The sequence below is a fragment of the Sinohyriopsis cumingii genome, chromosome 2 (assembly GCF_028554795.1).
Source record: "Sinohyriopsis cumingii isolate HCF-2022 chromosome 2, ASM2855479v2, whole genome shotgun sequence".
NCBI classification, from domain to species: Eukaryota; Metazoa; Mollusca; class Bivalvia; order Unionida; family Unionidae; genus Sinohyriopsis; species Sinohyriopsis cumingii.
This window is the reverse complement of record NC_142962.1, coordinates 90,820,208-90,843,123: the sequence shown is the minus strand read 5'-3', so window position 1 is coordinate 90,843,123 and position 22,916 is coordinate 90,820,208. Positions and strand designations below refer to the sequence as shown.

At 35.7% G+C, this 22,916-nt stretch overlaps 1 protein-coding gene across 1 annotated transcript in view; it reads left to right on the top strand.

The window, feature by feature from the left end:
* Positions 1–22,916, top strand: part of LOC149805354 (dual E2 ubiquitin-conjugating enzyme/E3 ubiquitin-protein ligase BIRC6-like) — a 221,346-nt gene that overhangs the window by 133,727 nt on the left and 64,703 nt on the right. The window contains exons 35-40 of the mRNA XM_089949602.1: positions 5,271–5,447; positions 15,232–15,432; positions 17,003–17,282; positions 17,820–18,070; positions 18,861–18,966; positions 22,344–22,568. Of these exons, the coding sequence (XP_089805728.1) occupies positions 5,271–5,447; positions 15,232–15,432; positions 17,003–17,282; positions 17,820–18,070; positions 18,861–18,966; positions 22,344–22,568 (1,240 nt within the window). The remainder of the gene's footprint in view (positions 1–5,270; positions 5,448–15,231; positions 15,433–17,002; positions 17,283–17,819; positions 18,071–18,860; positions 18,967–22,343; positions 22,569–22,916) is intronic.

Here is a 22,916-nt window from a genome sequence, read left to right as displayed (position 1 = left end):
GCACTAAATGTGAAGTATTATGGAATACTTTTCAGCGAATGTTATTTGTTATTTCATACAAGTTAAAATTGTACAGATACAACCACCAATGATGATTTCACTGACAGTTGTTAATGACTGTCACTACATGAAGAATGTCACAGCTTGTCAAAATTTCAAAATTGTCTGACAAAGTAAATAATCTGGCCTGATAATAATTAATATTTTAATACTATCTATTAAATGCATTGATTTCAGTGATCTATCCCTCAGTAGCCTCTACTGGACCTAAGCACCAGATTTTAGCTAGCTCTGGAATTAAGATGCAGTGTCTGGCACCTGGTCATGCCACAGTTTGTGGACATATTATGCAACACTGGATTTAGTGAACATGTCTAATAAAATATCCAGTTCTCGATTTATTAAGGCATCATGTAGTGTAACCAGACAAGGTCAATTACTGGTCAGCAATTTCCCATGTCCATACACCCAGTACCTGCCTCATGATTTTGCCAACAATGAAGGTGAATGCCAGGCCTATGACATAAAATCTTGTCTTATTTAAATCATGCTTTAATAAAACTGTAAATTTATACAATACAAAACATAGCACTAAATTTATGATAAAAAGTAAAATATAACCACAGCTACAGTAAATGTAGAGATATAGTTGCAGTGTATTTGTCAGCAAATTTGACTACTTATTCAGGTTCATTGAAGTAAAAATAGCAGATACGGATTCTCTCCTTAGCATCCTCCTTCCTGCAGATAATGACATTATCCTTGTGTCACCCTTTTCTGACATTCCAAGACATCAATAGTTTGTCACAAAATGGAAGACATTCTGCCATAATAACCTGTGGGTCATGAAAATCACATTCCTGATTTTCTCCTGTTGTCAAGGCTACCTTCACTACAAGTATTACCCAGAGATCCATACAAAGCTGATCTTATGCATCAGGAAAGAAACAGTAAGCCTAGACCTCCAGGATGTGTACCCTCATATTCCTATTAAATGGTCTTCCTGGAAAGTCATGTTCTCTTTCAGGAACAGTTTGTGCCAGTTTAGGGAACTCCTGCTTTGCATCTTTATTCCTGGAACTTCATGAGAACAATGGGTAAAGTTGTGTCGCACTTCTGAACCACCTCATTGGCTTCAAACTAACTGGATAAGTCTTCAAAAGTGCCAGTTGAATTGCCCTTTTGCTCTTGCTATTCCTCTTATTCCTTATCAGCAAAGATAAATCTAATCTCATTCTATTCCACCTCTTTTTGTCTGGACTTGAGTTCAGAATTGGCCTGATTTGAGTTTGTCTCAGATTATACTCAAAGCTTGTTCTGAAAGGATGAAACTTCATATCTTATTAAGCTTTTTTGTGCTTATTAAAGCAATCTTTTTCATCCTTAACCCTTAAAGTACTCGTCACTGGCAAATGATGACTGATGATAGGTGTGATGTTGATGGTTTTGAAATGGACGAGATTATTTGAGTTTGCTAATGGTTCAGTGGTATTTCAAAATTAAATGTCAGCGTGTAAATTACTGAGCCTATAGACTTTGATGAGATTATGAACTACAAATGATGAAAGATCAAAATCTGAGGTTCTTTCCAGGATTGCACAGACAACAACTACATTGGTGGCTAAGCTGAATCCTATTTGGAAGGACAGCAACATCATGAGTGGGTCCAAGATTAAGTGTATCGATACCCTTGTCATGTCCCTATTCCTGTATGTATGTGACATGTGGACCCTAATAAAAGAAATGTGTGTTATTGAAAGATCCTGAAAATCTCATACTTGGACCACATATTTAATGAGGTGGTGCACATTAGAATCAATGGTGCACTTGGAACATACACGTTTTGCTTACCACTGTAAAGAATTGCAAACTAAGATGTTATGGTCACGTTTCATGCTCATCTGGCTGTCAAAGACAGTCCTACTGGGCACAGTGAGAGGAAAGAAATAACAAGGGGCAGACAGAAGAAGAGATGGGGAGGTATCATCAAAGAGTGGACAGGCTTGGGCTTAGCAGAGTCCCAAAGTGGGAACAGGGCATAATGGAGAGAGATTGTTGCAAAGTCATCAATGGTGCCTTTGTAGACAATTCTACACCTGTGATTTTCACAAGTTGGATTGAAAGTTATAATAAACATATTTGTGGATGGATGAGCCACTGAAGAATAGAACCCTGGAAATGGTAACTGAAGTGTAATGAGACATTCAAAAGGAGATCTTGATGGCTCTTAACATTCATAGAAGAAAGGTACAGTATTTCCACTTGTGCTCTTTTATCCTGGATTTATTGGTTATCCATTCAGCCTTAAAGGAACTAATCCAAGACCATATGAATTTCTTACAGTGGTATCATTAGGTACCAGGGTCCAGGGATCACCCCAACAACTTTGTTTCTAACACCCTTCTCTATTCAGTAAAATCTAGAAACATTTTTTAATGTAAAAAAATATGCAAGTTATATTGCAAAGCATATTTCTCAAATGAGCTCTTTTATTTCCATAAATAATAAAAAAATATGCAATTTTTCAAAGCTATTTCTTTGTCAATTCACTCATGTTATTATGGTGTCATAAAGATCACACATCAGATTCACTATGTAAGAAAATGCTTGCAGATGAATGATTAATTTTTCACCATGCACCTGGACGATTTGATTAAATATAGAAGTTAATTTTAAAAAATCAATCTCAAAATTGAAAGAAGCAAAATTGTAAAGATGATGCATGTCATCAGATGTTGAATTTTCTCATCAAATAGGAAGCACATAAAACATCAGCAGTTGAGCTTACAAGTATTCTTGCACACATTCTTTGTGTGTCTAACTGACATGCCCCTGTTTTTTTTGAAACATTCTGACAAAGTTTTCTTATTTGGCTTGTGAAGATATTACATTGGCTTGTGAAGATATTAAGGAGATTTTAATAGTATTAAAAAAAATTACTCTGGATTCCATGTTGCTCAAGTTCAACTACCACAGTTTGTAACAAGTGTTGCATCTGTTCAAACAGATGTGTTGGCTGTTCCATTAACAAGAGATGAACTAGCAAAATTTGTTTGAGATCAATTCATGCTTACTTAAAGGTTTTTGACCTGGAAGAAGATGATGATAAAGCTGGTTGCTGTTTCTAAAGATGGACTCATGTTGTTGTTGTTTTTGTTGTTTGTCCATCGAATCAACAAGGACCACTCTACTCATCCAAGGGTTGGAGGGGCTGGTTCTGTTCTGTGCATGCACAGGTGGCTGATGAGGCCAATCCTTGCATGGAATGTTCATTTGCATAAGGGACAAGGGATGAGTGAGACTTCTCCAGGAGGGTTGATGGCACACACTTTTCTGGCTTGCCTCTTCAGCTCTGCAGCTGCTGTCCTGCTAGATCTGTACATCTTGGAGCCTTTGTGCATGGAGGAACACCAAGTGACTCAGTTGCCTGCTGTTTGCTCCCAAGAATCAGGGTTTATGTTGAACGCTTTCAGTGCAGCTTTCAGATTGTCTTTGAAACGTTTCTTCTGACCATCGTGGGATCGCTGTCCTTGCTGTAGCTCACCATAGAAGAGTCTCTTAGGCATCTGGTGGTCTGGTACGCGTACAACATGACCTGCCCAGCATAGCTGGAACTGCATCAGGATGGTGTGGATGCTGGGGAGACCTGCACGGGCAAGTACCTCAGTGTCTGGCACCTTGTCCTGCAACTTGATGTTGAGGATTTTCCTGAGACTTGTAGTGTGAAAGTGGTTCAGCTTCCTGGTGTGGCATTGGTACACAGTCCACATTTTGCATACGTAAAGTAGTGTGGGGAGCACAGCTGCCCTGTAGACCTTTAGTTTGGTCTGGATGCTGATGCCTGTTCTATTCCAGACATTGGCATACAGTCTGCCGAAAGTTGCACTGGCTCTGGCAATGTGGAGGTTCAACTTATCATCAATAGTGATGCTCTATGACAGTTTGCTGCCAAGGTAGGTGAAATGGTTGAGTTTTTGGCCATTCATGGTGATGTTGGGATCAACATAGGGCTTTATTATCTCTAATCCTCCTAAATGGATGTCCACATCAACATTTGATTTAAGTGACTGAGTGGTCTAAAGCGCTCTCCGCTATGGATCACTGCCATCTCAACTCTGTCTGCGTGGGTTCGAGTCTCGGATTCAGCCAACGTGGGTACGTGAGAAAGCTTGCTAGTAGCTTCTCGTGTGTCGGTGGTTCTTTCCGGTGTTTTCCTGGGTTCTTCTTCCATGATTAATACTGGCCGCCATGGATAGCCTATCGTGTGCTGAGAAATGGCGTTAAACCCTAGAACGGATGTCTTGTGATACCTAGTTGCTACTAAATGAAAATGGTGCCAGTCTAACATCAATCATAGCTGCCTTGATGGCCACTGTCACTGTTCCCTTTGAATGGATGGTCATATTGACATAGAGGTTTTCACCAAAATATTTAAACAATGTCTAAAATGAAAATGTGACTGTCTGGCAACCAATATGTCCATGACAGCACACAGCAGCTACTTTGAAAAATGTTGTTATCACTGAAGAATATCAAAGATGGTTTTAACACTCAGAAATTAAAATTCAGAAATTGGTCTTATCTTGAATTCCATGAAATTCTTTTTGGCTAGTAGAATGTCAGTCCCTTCAATGGACACTGTTCTTTTCTGCAAATTGGAGCAAGAATAATATTTTCAAGCGTTTTGTTAGCTGCAATTTTGAAAAATAAACTTAATCACAGATCCCTATCCCCAGATATTGTATGGTCACTCCCTATCATGGCACATCATTATGACCAGGTATGAATACAGAGCTCAGTCCCAATTTTGCATGTTTGACACTACATCGTAGCTTTGCAGATGAAGAAAGATCATTTTCTTTGCTGATAAAATCCAACAAGTTTTGATGTTTGAGCAACTATATGATCTAGTCTCTGATGTGTGCAAGGATTACACAAATGACACTTGCATCACATTCAGCCCCCTTCCCACCCAACTGAACTTTTGAGAGAAACAAAGACTGCATCTAGTTAATACTTGAAGCTGGACAGAATCTTTGTGTCTTTTTTTAATTTAATGTCTGTTGTTGCGATCATGTATTTGCACATGTGTTTGTGCTTATAATATTGACAATGTTTAGTCTTTTAGGTATATTAAATGAATAGTGGATATTCCCTTAACATATTATGATTAGGTAAGCATTATCAGTGAATTATATTTACTCTTTAAACTAAATTGCCCACAGTTAAAGAATTTTGACTCTTAAATGATTTAGCTTTTGTGTCTTCAGGTGGAGTAGAGGTGGTTTGCCGTAACATCGTAATGTGTAACAATCGCCTTATCAGCACCAGCCCTAGCATGGTATCCACGATGATGCAGAGCATGATTGGCAAAGCTTCCAGCATTGGCAGGAAAAAGGCTTGGGATTCTGAATCAACAGATGGACTACTAAACTTTGCACCTCTAGGTAAAAGGTTTTTGCCAGAAACTTTAGTGGTAGTAAACATAGATAGTAAGCATATTGTGAGAACTAACAGTTCCTGTAGAGGTTTTCGTTTCTGAAATTGAGTGAGTTAGCATAGCATTGTGAATTAACTTACACATTTGATGGAAATTTCTCAATACCTGTACTGTCAATAAGTAATTGATATCATGGCTTAAGTGCCCTTTATTCCATGTGTTTTGGCCATACAACTTTACATGAGTACAACAGAAACTATACACTGTAATTAAAGCTGTACCGATTAATCAGCCATACTCATAATTGGGCCATTTATTAAAGCAGTTGGTATGATTGGTATCGGCAGAAATTATCGGTGGCGATGTTAACAAATTTCCAAAATATAAATTCACACATAACATTCATTTTGACATAGCTCAAATTTTAAATCAGAATTAAATACATAGCTGCCAACCCTCACGAATTTGGTGTGAATTTCACGACTTTTTCAGCGATTCACGGATTCAAGCCATAAGACAAAAATTCACGAATTTTCCGATCCTCAGTTATTTTAAATCTTTAATAAAATAACCGATTTTCCGTTATGCGCTAGTCGTGATATTCGCAGTTGCCGAAACGGTCCGGTACCGCTGGTCACGATATTAGTAGATCTACAGCCGATTAGTACAGTTGGCCCGGTCGCAAGCATTTTAGCCTATTTTAATCTGTATGTATAAGAGTAGTTTTACAAGTGCTTTTGAGAGAGACTAGGGCCTAACTGGAAATTTGCTCCGCGCATGCGTCAAAACACTGATTCACGTTATCGTTCAGCATCGCATTAAGATTTTGAAAATATCTTCACCACCAAGGAAAAAGAAATGTATTACTCAAAAAGTGAAGTTTAATTTGGAATATATCAAAAATTGGCCATGCATTCTGCCATTAAACATTGATATTCATTCATGCTTTTTGCACTCAGTGTGCCATCGCAGAGACGATGTGAGGAAGAATGTCGGTTGCAAGAAACACGTAGAAGTTGGTGAAATTAAGAATTTGCAGGTTTCAGCTCTGGAATATTTTAAACCATTGGCGGAAGACCCGCAGGCTACCAACGCTTAAGCATTATTTGTGAGTTTTCTTGTGTCGAACACAATCTACCTTTATCAGCTGGAGACCATGCTAAACATTTGTTCTGACATATGTTCCCGGACTCGAAAATCGCTTCCAAATTTTCCTGTGGAAGAACCAAAAATGCTGTAGCTCCTGTGCATTCCTCACAGCAACAGTGATAGCGAAAGAGTATTTTCTCTAATGAGAAAAAAAAAAAGACAGACTTTAGGACCTCCTTAGCGGCAGAAAATCTGTCAACAATTTTAGTCCCCAAGATCTACCAACAGGCAAGAAGTCAGAACTGTTTAGAAAACAAATTTACGATCAAGCAGTTGAGGAAGTTCAAGTCTGCCACAGTATCATGTCTTAATAAATAAATATTTCTGCATATATGTAGTGTTTTATTTTTATTTTGCAAACTTGATATAGCGTAGTATTGATGGTCGGAGTAGTCAGAGTGGATGGAGTTATTGTCATGGTATTTTTCATGAATTTGTGTCCAAATTCACGCCTTTTTATCCCTATTTTCACTAATTGTGAGCCTGGAAGGTTGGCAGCTATGTAACTAGTGGAAACTAAGGAATAAACATTTGATTTGGGGGTTAATTGAAAGACGATATATTCTTAAAAGTAAATACTTTTTAATACACTTGCTGTAAACTACCGCTGATTGTCTGTACACAACAAATTATCAATATCATTCATGCACTCATCCAAATCACAGCAGCCAACCAGCCAATGAGGCCTCGCATGGCTGTTGAACTTCCAGCATATACATTAGCAGATAGCTAGTCAAATAAGATAGCAAGCAAAATTTCCAGCTACTACGAAACTATGACTCACTATTTCTTTAGCCAGTCCTGCAATGCTGCTAATCAATGAATAGCAGTCGCACGCTGAAGCAGCTGAACGCTGACATACAAATATTATGCAGCATTGATATTGGCATGCCAGCGCCAGTGGCATTACCCCTGGATACCCCAGCTGCTGAGCTGCTTCAGTACGCGATTCACAGTGTGGTGCGAGAATTCATCCAGCAACGTAGACAACTTAGTAGTAACTTACTTGATATTAAACATTGTTTCAAGAGTGCGAATTGATTGGATTATTAATATTGACTAGCAATTGTACACTATTAAATATACTACCAAGCCTATGCATAATGTCGAACTCGAAACACTCAAGTTCAGTCTGGAATTACTTCAAAGTAAATGCAGTTGACGAGTCCAAAGCAAATTTCACACTTTGCAACGCATGCATTTCCAGAGGTGGAAAAGATTCAAAAAACTTTATGACATCAAATCTTGTCCAGCACTTGTGCTGCAAGCACATTGTCAAACATGGCCTGTTTCTGGCAGATCAAAAAGAAAAGGATGCAGCAACTCTTTGTACTCTAACTATTGACGCCATGCTGGATCAGAAGCAGCCATTTGCATTTGACGACCTGAGAGCTATTATTTGACACAAAGCTATTGCAGAGTTGATGGCAGTAGATGTGCAACCATTTTCTGTTGTTGAAGACATTGGGTTTCGACGTCTGATAGCCAAGACAGAACCACGCTATAAAATTCCAAGTCAGAAGTACTTTTCCACATCTTTGATACCTGACATGCATAAGGCGATAAAAAGCAGAGTGCATGATTCTGCACAATCTGACCTTAGTTTGACCTCTGATGCTTGGTCAGACCCATCCATTGGCGTAGCCTTGTAGAGTCTTATGGCACACTGGCTGAGGGAAGACTTTCAGCAGAAACAGCTGATTTTAGCAGCAATGCCTCTCGATGAATCACACACAGGAGAATATTTGGCGAGCAAACTGGACAAATTATGCGAAGAATACAACATTCCCAAAACTCATATCCATGTTCTTCTGCGTGATGGAGGTGCAAACATGGTTAAAGCAGTGCGTCTGGCTGAAATTGACAGCATCAGCTGTTTTGCACATGCTGCAGCTCATTGTCAGTGATTGCATTCTGTCACAATGAGCTGTCATAGATGTTTTGGTGATCTCACGATCTATAGTCAGCAAGTTCTGGCACAACAGCACTTGAAGAGCAGCAGGACAAATTTGGCATTGCCCATAAGAAACTCATCCATGATGTCCAGACACGCTGGAATTTACATACAATATGTTGGTTTCATTATATGAACAAAAACAAGTCTTGGGGGATTAGGCTACTCTATGACCTGCCTAGCCTAACAGCCCAACAATGGGTCTTGATTATATTTTTGTGGACACGTTAGGCCCATTTGCGGACATTACCAAGGAAGTAAGTGATAGCCAAACATCAGTATCCGTCATTCTTCCAATGCTGAAAATGCTCAGAATGTTGCTGGCTTGAGAGCATGAAGTGAGTCAAGGTATTCAGACAATGTGCCGTGATATGTTGACATCACTGAACACATGCTTTGCTGATGTTGCCAGCAACAAGAAGCTTCTCTTGGCCACCATCTTGGATCCACGATTCAAACATCACCAATTCAGCGAAGAATTACTTGTGACCAGATCCAAAGAATGGCTTAGAGCAGAATGCATCATACATTTGTCAGCTGACAAGCAGGAGGAACCCCCGACCAAAAAAAAGAAAAACTGTAACTGAGACAAACGCCACTGGACCAACAACGTTGCATCTCTGGGATTTGTTTTCTGTGGCCTTTGAAAAACATGTCCATACCATCAACGAAACAATCCACGGACACCGTTGACGCAATACTTGAATTGTATCTGGCCAACCATCTGTTGCCACGAGAAGAAGACATATGGCTGGTGGAACACTCACAGGTTTCAGTTCCGCTACTTGGACAAATTAGCTAGATGCTATTTGTCTGCACCAATTTCAAGCGTTCTGAGTGAGCTGTTGTTTAGTGAGTGGCACAGGCCAGATATTTACTGATCTTCATGGATTGTTACTTGGCAAGAAGGGAGAAGTGTTACTTTTGCTTAAATACAACCTACCTCAACTAGGCTTTCAGTATTAGCTGCAGCCAGCATACAGTGACGTCTAACTTTAGTCTTAAAGCATGTGTATTATTAATTTTAGCTGTTATTGGGCTATCATTATTAACATTTTTAGTCATTTATTGAAATCTAGTAATGGTGACTTGCATCATTGAACGTAAGTTAAAAGACGAGCTTAATACATTTAAGTTTTATCAGTGTTAGTTTTACAGTTTTATGTTTGTGTGATCATTGTTTTCTATAAATAGCAATGTACTTCTTATCTAGTTTCTGTTTGTTTTTGTATAGAACTCACACGGCAAAATAGCTGCTTACATTACACTAATAGGTTTATGTTTCTGAACCATTCATTGATATAAACAAATAATAATGAGATAATTGGTCTCATTAGTATTGGCAATTTTAATAATGGACTCTATGTGGTATCCGCATAATCGTCAAAAAGTGACATCAGTACAGCTTTAATTGTAATTAATTATAACTGAATTACATTACTGTAACTGTAAATATCTTCCACTGAAACAAACAATTAAATTTTTTTTAAAAATTTCATTACTTCTCCAAAAGATATACTTTTAAGTTTGAATTAAGCCTCCTAAACACTGTAGGTGTAAAGTTGAAGTTACTCATCAGTGAGCAATGATGTTTGAAAAGAAGAACACTTTGGTGAAAAAACACCTGTACATATGCAGTCACAAACATTTATAAGTATTTCAAAGCAATTTGGAAATTATTTTGATTTTGTCATTTCCAGCAAAGTTATAGTTACTAAAGAAAAATTGTTTCAACAGCATTTGATTAAATATTTTTACGTGTTTTTAATTTTAATACAGTAATATAGTTCCACTCTTGCGATGGATCTTTGGTGCCTTCTCTGATGTACACACATCATTTTGTAGACATATTTAATTGAACTTCTGCAAGTCCCAATTCATTTTGAATTTATTTCATCTTGTAAAACTAAAAATATTTAAAAGCATAAAAGAGGTGATATGTAATAAATACAAAACTGCATTTCTTGTTTTGTTCTGAGTCTGGGACAACACTTTGATATGGCTTAAGAATATGTTTTGACATAACAGCCTCGATGGCTCCCAACACTAATCAGACTTGATCTTTCTGGCCATTCAGGAACAAAACGTTTATGTAGTTTTATGCTTGTATCATTGGGAGAAAATCATATTGCCACAGTGGTGATGCCACTTTTATGACCACAGCGGCAATATCACTACTTTTGGAACTACTTCATTTCCCTTTTAGGAAATATATCTGCCCTTTTGTATGTTAATCGAACTTGTAATTCCATATTTAGGCAAATGCAGCACATAGGAGCCCAATGGCAGGGGACAATATCCTCAATCCTCCAAATTCATGGAACACAACATTTTAGACAAAGAAAAATTATAGTACCGTATGTCAAATAGTGCTATAAAAATGAGATAATCTTATTTTCTTTGACAGTTTTGCTACCTTAAAGTTTTGTGGTCTGCACTGTACTGTCATTGTACTGTCATATTTTCCTTGGACACTTACATTATTGCAATCAATGTTTTATCATGTGCTCAAATTACTTGTGAAAACATGAACATGTTTGAATAACGGGTTAACCCGAAATGCACCATTTATATTTAGTATATACACTTTATCTACCAGGGTTTATTATAAGAAATACCCCTGTTTTCTAAATTACTTTTCTATCCAAAGTAAGATACCATTAATTAAATGAGAGAGTGTGTATTTGCAAATTTTTAATCTCTTTAGTGACTATTTCAACTTCAAAATTCAATAAATCTTCTTCACCAGAGAGCTGACTTTAACCTGGAAATAATGTTACTCAAATGGCCATTAAAGACTAAATTGCAACTTGGCTGGTTACCATAAACTTTGAATGTTTTCATTGCCAAATACCAGTTTTAAAATAGATATTTACAGCCATCTTAAATTTTTATCCCCTTTTGCAACATTGGCCATTGTTACCACCAGCAGAGACATGGATCGATATTCACTAATGAGTAGTTGGTAGGCATATATTTTGATTTTTTTAAATGACAAAATAGTGCACACAAAGGGGCACACAGGGTCAAGATTTGGGGGACATGGAACAAATAATTACAGGAAACCCATGATCTCGTGTTTAGTGTGCATTACTGTAGGTCTATTTCATCTATTCTTCAGCTCCTCTCTTTCACTTTTTCAAGACTATAGACCATATATTGTATGCTTGTGTAATCATTGAGGAGGTGACTAAAAGCAATAAAAAGTAGATTTCAAGTAACAACTTTTTCAAAAAATAGTTTTTTGACATAAATTGTGCAGATTGTTAGTGACTGAACTTATATGACCATTTCTGGGTGGGACATCATGCTACATGTCTGCGGCATGATGCCTCAGTGCTAGACATCACTATAAACTGCCACAATGCAGACATCATAGTGTTATGACTGAAAAAATGTGAAAGCTGCGTTAAAAATCCAAAAACACACACACACAATTTTGTAAGGAAAAACTCTTCATTAAGTATTGTAATAAAATTGTTTAATTAGTAATTTTAACTTTCATCACAATCATGACCATGTTCAGTAACAATGTAGAAATCAGGAATGGATGGGTGGAAACTGAAATTAAGTGACAGTCAAAATTTGTCTTTAGCATTTGTTACCAGACTAGACTGCAAGCTTGTCAAGACTAGGCAGTTGATGATAGATTGCTCCGCCTACCAAATCACATGACATGACCACCTGCTAACCTCTGACAAACACACAGTATTTGTCAAAGACATACATTTCAATTTAAGTGATATGTTTATTAAAAATGATTTGTATTATTCTTACAAGTTGCATACATTACGCTGCAGTAGACAATATTTATGTTTGCAGTTCATGTTCTTATAGTAATAACCTAAGTGTTTTATTTCAGTAAATGATAAAAATCAGTTTTAAGGCTGCCTGAGAACTTATTCATGTAAAATGAAATTCACTCCATAAGATGTTAATGTATTTAGTATATATTCTTATCTTTATAAATTTTATCTGGCTTATGTTTATAGTACCTTGAAAGTATATATGAATTAATATAATTACAAAATCCTAAATAATTACTGTTTAGAAGTATACTGTTGTACATAATTATAAAGTTCTGCTGTGTTCGACAGATGGAATTTGATCAATGATGTCTGTTGATGGAAGCATGTAAATGCATGCTTAATATATCAGATGATAATTATCTAATATCATTGTTTGTGTTCTTGAATTTATTATTACATTTTTGTATCCCTAGTGAAAGATCGAAATGATAAATTTTGGGACAAGTCAACATTGAAGTGCAAATTTTCTAACTTTAAAATAATAGTCTGGGATTCAGTGCTTCCTATACAAGAAAAATAATATACATCAAAGCCTGACAATTAGTGGGTTCTCCACCCACATTCTATAAATGTTTATGTTTACATATATCTTTCAATTTCAATTTCTTCTTTTTCTTCAAGCCATCGACAGGACATGCTTTTCTACATAATTTTTTGCAAACAAACATGTTGTAATTGCTTTTAGTTGTTTCCATATTCTGCTGATTGTACACGTGAGCACAACAAAAAATCTTTATCCGTCAAAATTTTGTCTGTGTTTTGTGAAAGGAATGCATCTAATTCCTCCATTAATACAACCTGGATATGGAATGTAAGAATTACACGGCTCCCACTGACTTATTTTCACCCTTATTGATCAAGAAATCAACAAATCATTGTAAATTTGTAAATACTTATCATAATCAATTGATTATTGTCACAAGTAACTTGTTGGAGGAAAATGCAGATGAAAGCAATGCCTGGAGGTTTGTCTAATTTACGCTTGCTGATTTGTTATTTGTTCAGCATGATTGACAAGTCCAACAGTTCATTTCATGTGTGAATGAAGAAATAAACAAAATAAAGAACCAATCCTTTTTTTAAAAAAATCAGTCATTAAAATCTTTAATTTGAAAATGTTATGCTCGGAAGGATGTCTGACACAACCACTCTGTAATGTTTCAACAGTACCCCACTCTGACAATGTTCATTGTATCAATCCACTCAAGAAATGTTTTCAGAAAATATCACTTCCTTTTCATATGAAAACAGTTAATTTCACGGCATGCATAATTTGAAGCATTATATGTACAAGCTAAATTTCTAAAAGTCACTGTTATTGTAAAATTTAGGAACTTCTTTTATTGGGGTAGAAATGAAACCAGTAGTCTCATTGACACAGATAAGTCAACAAAATCCAAAAATCCATTTAAACAAATATTTTTGGTCTTAAAAATATATAATAAAAAGAAAATGTGTATTATTTGGAGCAGATGTAAGAAAATAATTCACTCTTGACGTGGAAAATTTTTCACCATTTGTTACAAAAACAATGTTTAAAGTTAAGTCATACATATTTCCTGATATCTACTCAATAAATGTTGATACAGTGGTCTCCCTCTTTAAATATATGGCTACCCCTTCTGCACCAGGAAATAACCTTATAAGACAGGTGGCCTTTCCAAAGGGGGATACATTTTTTGTGAGAAGTATATGTAATGTATGTTGTAAGAAAGCTACATACTTCAGATCATTTAATATCTTCATTTAAAAGTGACATTAATTATTAAAAAGTTCTTTTTGTCTTTAGAATAGATTTATTTAAAACGAACATACATTAATAGTTCTTAACATTAATAGTTCTTATTCTTAACTTAAGTGTCAAATTGTGAGTGGGGTATTGTTGTCATGCACATTGCAAAGCCATTCAAAAATGTCATTTTATTCTTGGAATATACATAATTCTCTTCCCATTTGCTCCATTTTCCCACTGCTGCTGAATATTCTCCTTATCTGTTACGACGTTGTTTATTAGAGTCCTATCATCATAAAATTATTCGTCAGATCCCACCTTCATGTTGTCGAGTCATGAGTTGAACAATTATGATGTTCTGAAAAAGTAATGTGTCCATTCACATGATGACATGTTAAAGTTTCGTAATGATTTATTCTTATGTTGCTAATTGTACAGTAATGCAATTAAATTATGCAGACAAAACTTTTGTTATGGATGAAATGCCTTCTTTATAAAGGAAGTGATACATGTACTGTCATGCATATTTTAGTCTTTGTCTGGTACCCTGTTTTGTTCAAGGTCAATTTCTCTGAGCGTGTTAATCTACAAAATGTATATTTAGCCTATGCTGACCATGTTATGATCTTGACAATTCCATCCAGTTGTAATCATCAAAGAGAAGAACTCGACAGCTGTGTGATGCCCATAACACTATCCAAACATTATTGAGCCTATTCCTGGTTAATGTTGGCTCTTATAGATAATGATAAAATATTAATCTTAGTGCTACATGTAATTTAGCCGACACTCCTTTCAGTTATGAAACCTGACATCAGGACATAGGTATCAATGGAGATAATCAGATTACTTACCTTGCCATATAAATTAAATATTGGTTCAGGACACATTTAAAATAAAATGTTGCTGCATGTGAAGGAAACATTTTATGTTTTTGTACTAAAATGCTGGCTGCACGTTACATTAGAGGGGTGGCCATTCTTGAGGTGTACTTTTGAAAACAAATTCGTAGGTGCCACTCGATTCTGGCTGTAAAAACCAGGTGACCACTGGTCAGTGAGGCTGTTCAAGAGGGGGACCACTTTATCCTCTACATATGACTTGGATTGCAGATGATGATATGCATACATTTCTGTTTGTTTTGTAGGTACCATCACTTCAAGTAGTCCAACAGCTAGTCCTGCTGAGGTTCTGATAGCTGCCTCACCCCAGCACCGACGTGCCCGGTCTGCTGCATGGTCATACCACTTTTACCCAGACGAAGCCTGGGTAGACCTTACCATCTCATTACCATTTGCAATTCTGCTCAAGGAAGTCCAGATACAGCCACACAATGCAGCATTATCCAGTAAGTATATGTAGATAATGGAGCCAATAGTTTCAATACTAATTTGTACAATAATTTCATATAAATAGCCAGATTGTGGCCCACTAGCTTAAACAATGTCCAGGTCAGCAGTAAAACAGTTATCTTATTAAAGTGGAAAAGCCAGAAGCTGTTTTGATTTTACCAAATAATTTTTTATAGTGATAGAGCCATAACTTTCAGCTGTTTTTTATATATTTAAAAAAATAGCAACATATAAATTTGCAAGCAGCGAGAGCATGAGACTTGTTCTTTAAAACTCTGATTTTTAAACATGTGAATGAAAACAATACAGTGAAAAAATAAATAAAATATTGCTTGGGACATGATTTTAGCATGCCTCTATTAAGTATAGGGGACCAGTTTTACTACCCCTGGCATTGGCATCATGGTCCATACAAACAAAAGCATAGATAGGTAACAGTCTAACTGCTTTTCAACCATTATTTCTTCCCATGTCCTAGGCAACAGTATAGAGTTGGTTTCATGTGCCATAGGGAGGGGCCTAAGTATACTCACTTTGTACATAAAGTGCATTATTTATTCATTTTTAGTTGTAGCATTTAGCTAAGGTTACTATAGCCTGTATTAATTCTCTGATACAGGGAATTATATAGCTTGGTGAAGGGATACATTACAAGTACTACACCCATACCCCAAAAGTAAGCCACTGCACACCATGTTTCATGCATTATTGATTTGGATTCAAGTTTGTGTTTTTAAGCTGATTTCTCAGTCACTATTTATGCTAGAGCAATCAAACTAGCATTACTGCCAATTCTGCCTTATTCATCAGCTTTCTCATCTCTATTTCACTTGAAATAGAACGATCACCAGTCTTGAAAAAGGTCAGTCTTTTCTTTCATGGACCTCCCTTGTAGTTACAGCTCCACTATTGCCTGCAATGACACAAAATGTACATAGCAGTAAACAGACTATTGAGCCAGTATCAACATGGTATATTGGCCCACTCATACCAGTCCTAGATAAACCATCACAACCTGCAGATATAACTGAAATCTGAATTGTTACGTTTCCTAATCAATGTGGAAGTTATGGGACTTTATGTTTCATCCTCACCTTAACAAAACAAAACAAAAATAAAAATTCCCTTGTTCCCAGAAAGGTATATGGTCTCATTCTTTTGTGTAATGTGCTTCATTAAAATGTGAAAAACAAGCATTTAAGTATATAATGGATATATTTGCATTGTTTACATGCAGTTAATATTGTAATTTGTCGTAACAGTTCCTTAGAGAGATATGGCTTTAATGTTCTTATAAATTTCACTTGCTGAAACAACAGCATAGTGCATTCTACAGCAATAACATAAACACTGATCCTGCATGCTAGCCTGATACCAACAAGTGCCCAGCAACAAGCAGTTCTGTGAACAACTAGTGTTCAGAATTGTTTGGGCAAGAAATTCCACCACTTTGAAAACCCAGTGATACAATTAGAGAAGTATGTGTGAAAATGATGCCTTTTTATCTTGCCTATGTATCACTCTAATACATGTATGTGAAAAATCATGTTCTTTTTACACTTATAGCCTGTCCTGCCCATGTATCACTTGAGATCAGTCATGATGGTGTGACCACATTCCCACTGTGTGCACCAATGATGACCAGCAGCCTGGCATCAATTAAACTTCAACTCCAGCAGCTGGAAGTGGTTGCCTCCGTCACTATCCGCTTGCACCGTGCTCGTGACTCCATGACCATTGGCCTCTCACAGATCCTCCTCATGGGATACAGTGCTTTTGGAGATGCAGGGATGTATAAAACAAATAACATATTCCTGCCTATTGAGGACTCCGTGTCTAGATCCAGGTACATCTTGTATAGGAACTTGAGACTTTTATGTGCAGTGATGATATTGAAAAAGTGTGTGTGTGTGTGTGTGTGTGTTGGCAGATAATTTAAGTACTGGTTATATACAGCACTGAGGAAAAGCTACATGTAGTTAGCAAGAATGAAAAAAATCACAAGTTCAAGATATTATTCTGTGCCATGTATACATGTGCTGGGTCACTGGATATCTTTTATCATCCTATTATTCCACACATGTACACAGAAACCTTTCCATTGCGAACACAAATGGTAGAGCTTCAGATGTAATAGTTTTGATATGAGTCAGAGTATATATTCTTTGGGGTTTTTTTATGTCTGAAGTGAATGTTTTTTACACAATTTTGCCAGATTCTTGGGTTAAGTTATGCATGCTTCACTGAAAGCTTGCAAAATTAGATTAACTTTTTGTTCTGGTTTCTTGGATTAGAAATATATCAGAAGGATTCCGAGACTCATAAAAGTATAATCACCTGCATTATTGTTGGCCTTACTTTTCATATCCTTTGTTCTTTACAGTGTTGGGTGGGTGAGACTGCTGCACCACTGCGTGACCTCAAGGAGAGAGCTAGAGGATAAGGTTGCGGAGGCTGCTGCCCACATCTCTGGTCTGCTAAACACATGTACTGCCCTGCTGATCTCTCCTACTTCTGGTATGGACATCCCGCATGTTGAAACTGTGCTGCTGAAATTGGGGCTTCACTCTGGGGAAATGGGGCTGGCATTGGTTGACAATCTGCTCAGAAGCCCAACTTATGGACCAGAATCAGGTATGTTGGCAAATTCATGTGAGGTATCTGTTTGGATTATCAGCAATTTGAATTCTTATGAGCCTGCTCATTGTAGAAAAAAGTTTTGTATTTTGTGTCAGAGCTGGGTGAAATTTAGTACTAACTCCAGTAAAATCTGGATAACTTAAACATCAGTAACACTTGTACAAAATATCACTTGAATTACTTGATGTCCCTCTTAGTACCTTGAAGATGAAAAATACCTCATCGTGTAATGCTTCAAGTTTTTGTCCTTCACTGGCTTGTATAAAGTATAACTTTTCCTAGGTTTGATAGAACTAAAAGTGAAACATTCTGTATACATACATATATATGAATGTACATACAAACATACATACATACATACATACATACATACATACATACATAACACTTATAAAGCTTACTGTTTTATATCAAGCTCGCATCTGTAATGAAAAATGCTCTTCATAGTGCATGAATCTGTTGCGTCCTGAAAATTGTGCTAGACTAGCATGGCTGCTGTCATAGAAGGGCACACACATGCCCAAAAAATATACATCTCTGAATGGGTAATTTCATTTAAGTGAAATTTGTACTGATTTTACATTCCGGAAAATATTGCCACTCCACTTAAAGGATATAATTTTTCAGTTTGGGATTTTCGCTGAAACCTTGCACTACCTGTCAGACTGTTAACCAAAATCAGACTTTAGTGACAAAATATTTTATATGCAAATTGGTGATGATTTTTTGTAATTTGATCATTGGATTTGTTGATATTGTTAAATTTGTTTTGTTGATTCTTCAGGACACCCATCTCATTACTTGGGTAAAATTAATGGTATGGGCAACAACTCCACAGTGGAACTATTGTATCAGCTAGGAATGCATCAGGATGCATGGACAAAAGACAGGTATGTATAAGTTTTAATGAGTGCAATATACCAAACTTGTGTTTATTTGTGTTTGATTATTTCAGTTTTGTTCATGAGGCTTTATGGAGTGCATTATGCCTCTCAAGTCTGGATGTATATACTGACATAATTAATGGATGAAGTAATATATTGGAAAAAGTCAATTGGTTCTTGAACAAACTATATGATAATTACATTGTAACATTAATTTCAGATATACATGTGTGCTTATACAAATATTTTAATAACAGTAATTCTGTATTTAGTCATTATGTTTGAAAAAAATTGAAATTTCAAGAAAAGTAATATGAAGTGCCACAAATTTAACTTTGATAAATATCAGAGTGATGACGGAGAAATTGACAAGTTTTCGTTTATACAGCTTGTTATTTTGCATCAAATAGTTACAAATTCATGCATTGTACATTTTGCATATCAGCTGAGATTTATGTTGATACATGGAGCATAAATAACCATTTCACTAACAATTTTCATGGCTATATACTAATTTCCTGCCTTAGTGTTAACAGTTATGGATAAAAATGGTTTACAATATCAAATTTGCAATTATTTGCATCCTATAAGAGTCTGGGACTGACCTCCACTTGTAACAGGTCAAAGACTTGTATGCCTGAAATTCACATGCCAAAAGCTTGTGCAACAAAATGCCTGTGTTCAGTATGGTTTTTTTTAAGCCTATAATGGTTTTTTGGGGGGTCTTTTTGGAGTGGTGTAAAGACTCTTATGATAAATGCCCCAGATAAAAGACATTGATGAGAAGTATAACCCATCCACTCACCCACACAACACTCTCTGCAGTGTTGCCAGTGTTGCAGCCGGGTCTCTTCCACTCAGATAAAAACTATGTGATAAAAAGAATCATAAATGGGTAATGACTCAATATTAAATTTATGAAACTAGTACAAGATGGACATAATTCAACTAATTTCAGAGGTTCAGTATTAAATCATTTATACCCATTTTAGATCATTCATTCATATATATATATATATATATATATAGAAAGATAGAGACAGAGAGACAGTCAGTCTATATCAAGGTTAATTTTCCTACTGTAGATGCCATTCATACCTACTATATATGCCCCAAATCATAATAATTTTGATTAAAAGTCAGTATCTTGAATAGTATTTTCAGTATTGATGGGTGAATAGGTGGAAATTTGATTTGAGTTTATGAATGGCAATATTTTTTTTTTTAATATATGTTTAGCGACAATAAAAATAATTTCCAAGAAAACTGACAACTTAAATATGGTTGTGAGCAAAATCAGTCTCAACTTTTGTTTCTGGAGTCCGCTAATAATGATTGTGTTTGTGATGTAGATACAACAAAATCAAAATTTTGGTAATCTGTGTATCAATTAGTCTTGCCCTCTTTGATATGAATGCTTTTTTCAAATGAGAAAATACCTAATATATTTACCATATTTGTTGCAGTGCCATAAATTAATTTTTAAAGTAATTTTTACAAATCTTTCTTTTTGAGTTGTATCACTTGGGACACCTTTTCAGTTATAATATCAATGTTTAGGTGGTTAAATAATTAATAAGTGTATCAATTGTAGGATCTAAAAATGAAATCATTTCAATCTAGCATGTCCAAAAATGCATGCAACTTAAAAAGTTATTAAAAATAATAAAATAAAAAACTGGTCAGTATTATTCACACCTTTCTCCCATAACAGCAAACTTTTTAAGAATTTTTTTTTACAAGTTTAGATGCAATATTGGAAACTCTAGGTGTTTGCAGTGTGTACAAAATACTTTAAATTCAAATATTTTACATTTTAATAGGGGGCCAAATTCAGCACAATTTGTTTTGTGTCCATAAGTTCTGGAACCTTTGATTTTTCTTAATACAAACTTTGATCAAAGGAAGAAAAATCATTTTATTGATCTAGTCCAAAGATATATTGTAAATACAGTAATATCAAAACAGCAGTATGTTCAATGCAATGATGTCTGAGTTCAGCTGTTGGAGATGCCATGCATGATAGTCCGTATGTATATAAGATTAAACTTAGCTTCTGGTTGATCTGAAAATGCACCAAAATCCAGTAAATTCCATATGTACATGTACTCATAAGTCAAGTGAAGCCGCAAACAACAAAAGATCCGGATTTGCTGTAGCATAATGCGCCTGCAACTCAGGGTCTGTTTTGTTTGTTCTACTGATTATTTCAAACAAATTGCACAGACCCAGATTGCCAGTGCATTATGCAGTGGCAGATCTGGGTCTGTGCTGTTTGCATTTTATTTATCTTATAAGTTAGTGTATACAGTGTTGTTTCCTTATTCAAATTTTCAACGTAATAAACTAAAGCTGTGCAATGCAGTATGCCGCCACTTTCATACAGACTCAACAGTTAGGTAATCAGTATCTAGGTTACAGCAAATCAATAATTAAAAGTAACTTGCCAACATGAGGTAAACTAAGATGTTTATTGCAGTGTCTTTTTATTATTTCAAATTCTGACTTCACTCTGACATCTAAATACATTGGATGGTATTCATCAGTGTGAACATTAATAATGGTCTTCAAAGTGGTTTCTCTCTCATTCTCTCTTTCTGTCTCCATTGAATATATTCACTCAACAAATTAAAATGCAATTTAAAATGTATAAATGGCATTTATATTGGTAAATGTTATACAAATTTAGTATTTTGCTAAATCATTTGTTTATTTTCTTAGAATGTTTAACTGTATTTGTTGGAATTGGGACTAATACATTCAGAATATTCATCTTATAATATATTTTAAATGATATTAGGAATTAAAATTGATGCATATCATCTTTACTACTTTATCTTTTCATTTGAACAAATGTTTCATGTATTTACAGGGTAACTCTAAATTTCAAAGTGGAATCTTCTACTACAACTGATTGAAATTTCCCTTGTGTGATATCCATTGATTGATGTTAACTTGAAAATAATTATATATGAGATTTTTTTTTCTCTCAAGAAATCGCTATTTTTGGACATTTTTCCACACAATATATTTGTAAGACTGGTTGATAATCATAAACTGCCAACTCATTATATGATTTTTTATTGGTTGTCTTTTTTGTGGTTTTTGTTTTTCAAATAATATGTGCAGGATTAAATTTCATCATGCAAACTGACCTTGTTTAGCAACTTCAGAACTTGGGATCATTAATAAAACTGCCTTCCACAGCTGTCCAAAAACTTGGGCTACATATAACAATTGTTCAGAGAAAAAATATGGATGTCTAATGACAGGTTAAACAAAATTTTTCTTTCTTTATTTAATTAGTTAGTCCAATTCTGTGTATATTCATTTGTTATAGCAACAGAATGTATAACAATTTTCATTTTTTTGTCCATGTATAGGATTCAAGCTATGCTTCGTTGGTTAGGAGACAGTGCCCGGTTAGCTCTGCAGAAGACTTCAGGGTTTTCTGGCAACAGTTTCCAGTCAACTCCACGTGAAACCTATTTCAGTCTGTCAGAGCCATCCCCAGCCCATGTCCACTGCATTGCATCAGTCCTGTGGCACAGCCATGAAAACAACAAACAAAACAACTTCAGTCTGCTGATCTCAAAAGAAATAATCAGGTATAAAGGACCTTGAATGATTACAATACATGTGAACCTCCCATATGGGGTGTCTCCCATCACTTACTGAAATCTCCTGTGCATGCAGAATTGCTGTTGAAAATTTATATTTTTCCCTTTTTTCATCACTTTGTTCCAGTGTAGTATATTTATAATATTACTGCCTCTGATCCAGTGTAGTATATTTATAATATTACTGTCTGTGATCATGTGACTGAACTGGCTTAAGCGGAGCAAGATGATTTAGTTGCTAATTCCAAACAGTATAAAACAGTTAACCTCCCTTTGATTCTGACAGCAGGTTCGGTTGGCATAAGTGTTTGTCAGCATTGATTATCTACTATGTGT